This window comes from Podarcis erhardii (genome assembly GCF_964252035.2).
Source record: "Podarcis erhardii genome assembly, chromosome: 8".
Lineage (NCBI taxonomy): Eukaryota > Metazoa > Chordata > Lepidosauria > Squamata > Lacertidae > Podarcis > Podarcis erhardii.
Genome location: NC_138499.1, coordinates 82,573,773 through 82,583,296, shown reverse-complemented (window position 1 = coordinate 82,583,296; position 9,524 = coordinate 82,573,773). Strand labels below are relative to the sequence as shown.

The window sequence follows — 9,524 nt, the reverse complement described above, 5'->3', positions numbered from 1 at the left end:
TGTGTGTGAACCTATAATGTACCCCAGAATCCTCTACACCCTGCAGGATTTCTGTGGCAGATGAGTAAGAGTTCATTGGTGCCAAAGTCGACAGGAAAGGGCTGTGTGTAGGTTGGAAGTTTAAAGCAGACCTTAACTAGTTTACATTCAAACCGCTAGGGGCATCACAAGACGAACAAAAGATTAAGAATCTGGAATATGCAATTTACAGTACAATCCTAATCATGTTTGTTCAGAAGTCCAACTGAATGGGGCTTAAGTAAATGGGTTAGTATTGCAGCCTTAATGAACTTGTTCAGATGATAGCAGTGGTCTGTTAGGCCCTGTGGAAACATTTCAAATTCTAAGTGTTATGGGTATCATCTTGTTTGTTTCTCTTCCCCTTCCCCAGGGGTCACCTCACCCCTGATAGACAGAAATTGTGTATCTGTGCATGCAAATACACATATTTTACTTTTCCGTGATGCCTGGGTAAAATTTGGATCCAGTAAAATTATCTTGCATTCATATAATGATACATGAACCCAACACCATCAAGCATGCTATGATTTTATGGTGGTTTTGATAGAACCCTTTGTTCAAAACATTATAAGGTATATATGCTATATGTAGAAAGCTGGGAAAGAACAAAGAATTTTGCAGTATAGTTGTGGGCATTCCATTCTAAGGATAACACTGGATTGTGTTTTTTTTAAAAAAGATATCACTCACGACAGTCTTTTAAATATATATTTAATACTATAACATAGTATAATAAAGACAATTTTCAGTGATGGTGCTGCTGCTTAAACTGGAGTCCACAGTAGCCACATGTTCCCGTTTTTGTATCTTTGTCCTGCAAATGGGAAAATTGAGGGATGGGGTGGAATAAAATTATAATTTTACCTTAGTGCTGTAAATACAGTTCCACATAAAATAGCTCTAGTGCAAACACTTCTATTTAAAACAATTCTGTTCACATACCCCCCCCCAATGCAGTTCTACTCTAAAGGTTGGAATTCAGTTTAATCCTATTCATATTGATTCAAAAGTAAGCTTCTAAGCATGTACGGATGCATTTTACAAAATGGATTTCATGAGCAACTCACACATCATTTTAGTTACAAATCTTAATAGTTACTGTCCCTCTCTTCATAATTTGGTGCTTACAAATTCAACAAGTATCTGACTGCCAAATGGGGGTGGGTGGGTAAGATTATTCAAATCATCACAAAGATGAATAAATACTCCTGAAAGTTTAGCTAGGGAAAGAATCCACCTTCATCTGAAATATACAGTTTTCTATGTGAGCTAAAATAATTTTGATTTTCCTCTACAAAGGGGCTGATATGACTGAGGCACAGCTATAACAATTGCCCATTTCAGCCCCCTCAACTATCAATTTCAAAATATTTTTATCTGTTTGCCTACACTTCCTTCTACCCATTTTGAAGAATGCAATTAAACCATAAAAACTGACAAAGGCTTCAGATTAGCAAAGCCTTTCCTTCTTCTGTCTTAGGCAGCTAACAAGATATAAGCTATTAAAATGAAGCAATCTACTCAAGAATACATCTGAACTTGCTGGCAAGCTGCTTTAATAAGCAATAATTAAAATGAAACAATCAGAAGAGAGATTGACATTAATGGTTGCTACAACATGGAGAAGGAACGAAGGACAGGAAAAGACAATCTTTAGAATACACACATGACTATACCTTGAAAATACCCATAAAAATTGCAACGGAGGGAATCATTAACACTTATCCCTTAAACGAGGCCTGCACAACTGGCGAGTCATAAAACTGAATGCAACCTATCAGCTCTTAATTGTGGCCTGCCCTGGAGTAGGCAATTCTCAACGTTGCAGTTCGCAATAGGAAACAAGCAAAGTAGAAATACCAAGGATCATTCTAGACTGCCACACAGCTGATGAGATACACTGGTCAGTCTCAGTTGTACACATAACTTCCTCTAATAATAACAATAACAATAATAATAATAATGGAAAACAGTGGGTGGGATCACAAAGGAAAGGTTAGATTACATTACCAAGTTTATATACACTTTAGGGTGTCCCAGAGCTCCGCCGCCACCATCGCAGGATATCACTCTGGTTTCAACTTCACTCACAGGCTGCTGAGCGATCAAATCGATTGCAAAGCTTTCATTCACCTATTATAGCGAAGCAAAGGTTTTCAGTCCCAGACAGCTCCAACTATACATTTGCTTTAGTGGCATGGGCACACAGGCTGCGGCTTTTGCTACCATAGGTACTGCAAAGTCCTGTGTCTGAAACAGGGCAGAACTAATGGGCTGTCTCTTCTTCTTCATTGGTGTATTTATGGCGAGCTGAGAGTTCCTTTTTGAACCTTCTCCTCCTCCCTGCCCTCATGAACATTTTGTGTAACTTTTTAGCCACAATCAGGGCTGCTGCACTATCAGCAGTGCGGTAAGATCCTGGCCACATCCTAGAAGTAATGATTAAGCCACAAGCAACTTGTTCCATTACACTGGTGCCCCGCAAGACGAAAAACTCGCTAGACGAAAGAGTTTTCCGTCTTTTGAGTCGTTCTGCAAGACGAATTTCCTTGCGAGTTCTTGCGAGTTTTTTTCCTTTTTCTTAAAACTGCTAATAGCCGCTAAGCCGCTAAGCTGTTAATAGCCGCTAAGCCACTAAGCCGCTAATAGCCGTGCTTCGCAAGACGAAAAAACCGCTAGACGAAGAGACTCGCGGAACGGATTAATTTCGTCTTGCGAGGCACCACTGTACTGTAAGCTGCTTTGCAAAGACTTGCCTTAAAAAGCAGAATATAAATAGGCAAATGAATAAATGCACACAACCAGATTCTGTACTTTAAAACAGATCTGAAATACAAACATAAACAGTGCCAAGACTGAATGGATCTAGTGCCTGCTGAAGATGGAAGTCCGGTGTTTACGTCAACCACTGTATAGTGGAACCTTGGTTCTCAAATTTAATCTGTTCTGGGAGTCCGTAAGACTCCTGAAACTGTTTGAAAACCAAGGCGCGGCTTCCAATTGGCTGCTTCTACTCAAGTAGAAGCTGCACTGGACGTTCAGCTTCCGAAAAGCGTTCGCAAACCGGAACACTTACTTTCAGGTTTGCGGCGTTTGGGAGCCGATTTGTTCGGGAGCCAAGCCGTTTTGGAACCAAGGTTACCACTGTATTATCACTGCATCTAGTTCATCTGCTACGGAATCTTTTCCACCGTGGCAACAAATAAAAGGGTATGCTATTATTGTACCAGCCAGGTAAAGTCAAAAGCATTAAAAGCAGTGACTAATGGGAGGCTAGCATTCTACTCAGTGCTCACTACATTTTTAAGGAAGTCACCTTAAAAAATGTTGAGCAGCTTTTAGATTCTGTTGCAGCAGAAACGATGTTTCCTCATTTGCACCTTATGCTCTACTCCCACTGCGGTCCACTGCCCCAAATCCCAGGCCTTTCCAAACCCAGAGGCTTGTCAGAGGGCTGCAATTGGGAGGAAGGCATGGGCAATTTCCCTTATGCAGGTGCAACACTAAACATTACCCTATTTTCGTATATAGAATAGCCCCCTTTTAAACAGGATGCCTAAAATACAAGAAACATTTATACGTCTAGCATTTAATGTAACTGCTTCGCACATCAACATAACACAGCACCTGTCTGGACTGTGGATCTTTGGCCACACTAATACTGCTCTGGTCAGACCTCACCTGGAGTATTGTGTCCAGTTCTGGGCACCACAGTTCAAGAAGGACACTGACAAACTGGAACGTGTCCAGAGGAGGGCAACCAAAATGGTCAAAGGCCTGGAAACGATGCCTTATGAGGAACAGCTAAGGGAGCTGGGCATGTTTAGCCTGGAGAAGAGGAGGTTAAGGGGTGATATGATAGCCATGTTCAAATATATAAAAGGATGTCACATAGAGGAGGGAGAAAGGTTGTTTTCTGCTGCTCCAGAGAAGCGGACACGGAGCAATGGCTCCAAACTACAAGAAAGAAGATTCCACCTAAACATTAGGAAGAACTTCCTGACAGTAAGAGCTGTTCGACAGTGGAATTTGCTGCCAAGGAGTGTGGTGGAGTCTCCTTCTTTGGAGGTCTTTAAGCAGAGGCTTGACAACCATATGTCGGGAGTGCTCTGATGGTGTTTCCTGCTTGGCAGGGGGTTGGACTCGATGGCCCTTGTGGTCTCTTCCAACTCTATGATTCTATGAATACTTCACATATAGCCAAGGAACCCTGCTTTAAAATGGGACACTTATGGGACAAATGTCACACTGGTAAGATTGGGGGGGGGGTTGTGGGGTTTTTTTAAAAGAACATGTTCAATGCTGCATTTAACTGGGCCTTAGTGCAGAAACTACACGTTTCAAACACTCAAGCAACATCAGGATGTTCTCCAAAGTTTCCAAGTAAGTTTCAACCCACAACCAATAAAAGATTTTAGCTGAGGTATGTGACTTAAGTTCTATAAATCTATTTTAATTTGGTGGAAGTTGAAACAGTCCAAGCTGTTAAGCTGGATTGTTCTTTCACAGCTGAAGTCAATTAACATTGTGTCGGTAAATGTGTAAAAGCACAGAATCAAGGCAAACACTTCCTAACATGAATTTTACCTCTTTCTGTCGACCAGAAAACCGAGCCCGCCTGTAGTCAGCTTCCTCGAAAACCTGAAATAAGATAGGAATATAATAAATACGTAAGGAGAAGACTTAGAATTCTAAACTCAAGGAATTTGCAGTGTGGTTGAAAAGGGATTAACAATAAGGAACAATAAGTATGGAAACAAAGTTTCCATACATTTTGATGTTGCTGGTGACTGTGGGGAGTGTCTAACATTTGCCGGGAAATGAAATATATTCAATACTAGATAGGATAGATTCTTCACTTATTATCTTCTATGGAATAATGAGCAACATCCAATGTTGAATGCAGTGGGATTTCCCCTCCTCTCAACAGCCTTCTGTGTGCCCCCAAATCTGCTTCAGATGGAGATTTTCTGGGGGGAGGAGGTTTAGAGGAGAAGGGAAATCCATTCTATCAATCGTGTCTGTTCTGCTATTGGACAATGGATTTCTTCCAATAGTGCTGGATTTGGAAGAGTGTTTCAGCTGAATCAACTCTAGTTGATAATGAAAATTTCCATAAAATTAATTATCACTGGCAACTTCCTTCTCATAGATTAAGCCAAATTTACAGCTCAAAACAAGACTTTTTCTCTGCTTTGCCTAGAGCATTTTCCCAACTCGCCCACGGAGGTTTATCATATCCTTTTGGCTTGCCTGCTTATTAGAGGATTTGGGAAGCTGATTGTTGGCACAAATGAAGAAAATACAGGGTACTGCTTATCCAATGATTCTAAAGTACCGGTATGCAAAAAGCAAAAATGCTTTTTGAAGGACCTAGTGTTAGTCCCAAAATTGGGGCCCCTAATGACAGAAAAGGTGGGCATTTCAAGTTATTGGTAAAAGACTGATGCTTCTTTACTTTCTGATTAGTAACATGGAGCATTGCTGTTATGTGAAATTAACATATTTCTTACAAAATTCTAATTATGAAAATACAAATAGCTGTGTGGAGAAATGGGGGGGGGGGGGAGAGAGAAGCATGGTTTCATGTCCAGGAAGCCAGTGTTAGAAACTAAGATACATAAGCTAGGTGCCAAATGGCTCCTTAAACCAAAGTTGCATTCGCCAAAACAGAATATCTAGTTGCCATTTTGGGGCAAGATGGCTCTAAAGTCTAATTTGTCAAATGATGAACTGACTGACTGATTACGAGTTAAACATATGACTAGTTCAAATGACTACCCTGAACTAGGTTAAGAACTTTGGGAACTTAAAAGAAAAGTCACTTTAACCAGGGACAGTCTATATATATATTGGCCTATTCTGATCTGTTTTTCTTAATGGTGACATGGACCATTTATAACGTAGGAATATTATTCACAACTGTGAGCAGGGCGATGGGGTAAGTGAAGACAAGCTACAACAACTACCTATAACACTGTTCACTGCTCCTGCTCAGGCTGCACAGAAAAAGCATTTTGGTTCCTGAAATTCATTCTGATTGTGCAGATAAAATGTAACTGATAGAATTCTCTAGGACGTGGTAGCATGTGTGTGGAAACAGTTAAGATCCAATGATCCCCAGGCATGCACTTCCAGCTGGTGGAGATGTCAGGACCATAGCTGTCAACGTTTCCCTTTTCTTAAGGGAAATTCCCTTATTCCGAATAGGATTCCTCGCAAGAAAAGGGAAAGGTTGACTGCTATGGTCAGGACCCATCCTGGTGCCCAGGCATTTTCACTTGGTTGCAAGAGGCTGATAATTTCAAAAGCCCGGGGAAGGCTCCTAAACCCATTTGCTGATAGCCAAACACTCAGAAGTAATTTCCATTCAGTTCAACAGGGCTTACATCTAGGTAACAGAGCACAGGATTGAAGCATGAGTTCAGTAGGGCTTCCTGGCTAGTAAATTTGCAATCGCCTTCCTTTGACACCTCCAACCTTCTGAAGCCAGGCAGGTGGTGACTGTTGAAAGGGCTTTCTTAGCTGCTGCATCCCATATCAGAATGCCCTCTTAAGGAAGAATTGCCTGGCACTAAATCTCATGTCCTGTCTTTTCATTTACCCAGCCAATTCATCTAGCCGGCTTATACGATAACATTGAAATGTATTTATTTTTAAATGCCAATTTTTCTACAGCTGTTTTACCTTTACTCGTTAGCCACCTAGTGAATATTGCAAACTGGAGTGGCATAAGTCATTGAACACCTAAATAAAAAAGGTTAAAGTACAACTGATGCAATCTAAACAAAATAAAATTTTAAAAAATTAAAAATCCTTCCAGTAGCACCTTAGAGAACAACTAACTTAGTCTAATCTAATCAAAGTTAAGCACCTCTGACTTCCCACTGGAAATTTTCAAGCATCTGCAAAGAAAAGGGGAAAATGCCGGTCCATAAGAAAAACTCTTAAATCCAGAGAACAGCAAAGTGGATGCAAGCAACTGTGTTAATTTTACCACTGCACAAAATGAGGCTTTCAAATGTTTTAACACTTAAGGGCATGACCAAGATAGTTATAAACAAAATACATTTTATAAAATAGATACAGCAGCAAATATAACAAAAACAAGAGAGGAAAGCCTAGGCCACAGGGGGAATTCATGCCATAAGCTCCTGCAGGAACCAACAACCTGCGAGAGATACAGTGGTGCCTCGCAAGACGAAATTAATCCGTTCCGTGAGGCTCTTCGTATAGCGTTTTTTTCGTCTTGCGAAGCAAGCCCATTGTCGGCTTAGCGAATTAGCGCTATTAGCGGATTAGCGGCTTTTAGCGGATCAGCTGATAAGCAGCTTAGGGCTTAGGAAAAGGGGGGGAGGGGAAAAACCCGCAGGAACTCGCAAGACATTTTCGTCTTGCGAAGCAAGCCCATAGGGAAATTTGTCTTGCGAAGCGCCTCCAAAACGGAAAACCCTTTCGTCTAGCGGGTTTTCCGTCTTGCGAGGCGTTCGTCTTGCGGGGCACCACTGTACGCCTTTTATGGCTTCTGTAGCTTTTATTTTATTTGTTATTAAGAATTAAATTTACATACTGCTCACTGTCCGAAGGTCTCAAGGCAGTTTACAGAATAAAAAAAACAAACACAAAACACCTATCAAAAAATCAAAATGAAACAAAACCCCAATGACCCCTGCCCACAAACACAGTTAAAATGCCAGATTGTTCGAGCTCTGGTTGAAAAGGAAGGCTTTCGCCTGCAATGAAGGCGCCAGGTGAGCCTCTTTGGGGAGAGCATCTACAGGGAGCCACTACAGAAAAGGCTCTTTTTGTTTTGGGAGAGGCAGCCCTTGAAGTATTGCATTTCCTGAGCCACTTAAGGATTTTTTTAGGTCAAAATCAGGACTTCTTCTTGTTTTCATGCCTGAGGCCTTTGGGTAAAGGGCAGTATACCATTTATACCAGATGGGCAGGGTATAAATAAATTATTATTATTATTATTATTATTATTATACACAAAACCAACAAATACTTAAAATAAATAAAAGCTTAATTTAAAGTTAGTAATAGGGACCCATTTCGCCCTTTTAAAAAACAGTTACGTTCATGATATCTTTGAGAACAATGAAAATAGTAAATCTCCAAATTGCTGAATGATTAGTTGTTTGAATTTTTAATTATATAAACACATAAATAAATCAAAACTATAATATATTTAACCACCCGCCCTGTGGAATGCCCTCCCACCAGATGTCAAAGAGAAAAACAACTACCAGACTTTTAGAAGGCATCTGAAGGCAGCCCTGTTTAGGGAAGCTTTTAATGTTTGATGGATTACTGAATTTTAATATTTTGTTGGAAGCCGCCCAGAGTAGCTGGGGATATATAATAATAATAATAATAATATATAATAGTAATAATATATAATAATAATAATAATAATAACTAATAATAATAATAATAATTAAATAAATAAGTTTATTCTGAGCCTCTTTGGATTGAGAAGGCAGGGACTGGGGGCTTATAAACGCTGCTGCTGCACCAGCAGAGCACCCACTGCAAGGGAAGCGAGTGGAGCCTCCAGGCTCAGAGGCACTCTATCTGAACACTCACCTGACCCGTGTGCGTCACTTTCTCGCCGGTCGGGGACGTCCCCGCGCCGTAGCTTCTTCTCCCAAAGGCGGGTCGCAGGGAGGGGAGAGCCGCGACGCCCCTCGCCAAAGCCAAGCCCGCCCGGGACGCTCCTCCCAAGGACACAGACAGACCCGCCATTTCGGCGACGCCCCTCCTCCTCCGCCTCACGCACAGAGCGCGCACTGCACTGCGCACGCGCGGCGTCCGGCGAAAGCCAAAGCCACGCCCCCCGGAGGCTCGCGAGCGTCTGACGTAACACCCCTGCGCGAGGCGGAGGGAAACGTAAGGGCGTAAAAAAAAGGGGGCGGGGAGAGAAGGAGTCACGTGCGCCTTCGTCATTTTCGTCCTCTTCCCGGAAGGTCAGAGGCCGGCGGCGTCGCTCTTCGTCCGGTACGTAGTGCGGACCGTCTCCGCCCCCGGGTAAAGGGGTTCTTGGATGGCAGGGTGGAGTGTTAGCTTTTACGGAGAATGACGCTTTAATATTTTTTTTTTACCCGGCCTGACTGAAAGCGGAGGCTCCGGTTCGCGCATGCGCTGTGGGCTTCCAAGGAGCTGAAGGAGAAAGGGAGCTCTGCGCGTGCGCAGCAGGTTCGCCGGGCGGGGGAGGCTGCGCATGCGCGGGAAGGGTCTTGTGGACTCTCGCCTTTCGTTATCGCGCAGTGAAGTCCAGCCAGTTTGGACTCCCAAGTGGTTGCTGGGTCGCCCTTTTTCCAAGGTAGATGCAAAGCGACGAGTGAGGTTTGCAGCTCTACCCTGTGCGTTGTGTGTAGGGGAGGAAGAACCTTTGGCTTCATTTCCTCCCATTTTGGGGATGCACAGCGTTGCTGCAATACTGTACTACCTGCAGTGGTGTCAAGGTTGGTGGTTCGAGCCCGCCCAGGGACGGCTGCGGG

At 42.5% G+C, this 9,524-nt stretch overlaps 1 protein-coding gene across 1 annotated transcript; it reads right to left on the bottom strand.

Annotated features, from left to right (window-relative positions):
- Nucleotides 1-715: 715 nt before the first annotated feature.
- On the bottom strand, nt 716-8,985 carry NDUFS6 (NADH:ubiquinone oxidoreductase subunit S6). The gene is made up of 4 exons (XM_081872916.1): nt 8,611-8,985; nt 4,609-4,662; nt 2,032-2,154; nt 716-835 (listed from the first exon to the last, which is right to left on the bottom strand). The coding sequence occupies exons 1-4, from the start codon at nt 8,968-8,970 to the stop codon at nt 767-769; spliced, it is 606 nt and encodes a 201-aa protein (XP_081729042.1). The 5' UTR covers nt 8,971-8,985; the 3' UTR covers nt 716-766.
- Between the last annotated feature and the right edge of the window lie 539 nt (nt 8,986-9,524).

Bases quoted from the DNA above. Each gene is read 5' to 3' on its own strand.
- NDUFS6 (XM_081872916.1), bottom strand. From the start codon at position 8,970: ATGACGAAGGCGCACGTGACTCCTTCTCTCCCCGCCCCCTTTTTTTTA. The intron at 4,663-8,610 runs GTGAGTGTTCAG...ATCTTATTTCAG, and splicing joins AAGTGACGCACACGGGTCAG to GTTTTCGAGGAAGCTGACTA. The intron at 836-2,031 runs GTAATGTAATCT...TCCCATTTGCAG, and splicing joins CTAAAGTGTATATAAACTTG to GACAAAGATACAAAAACGGG.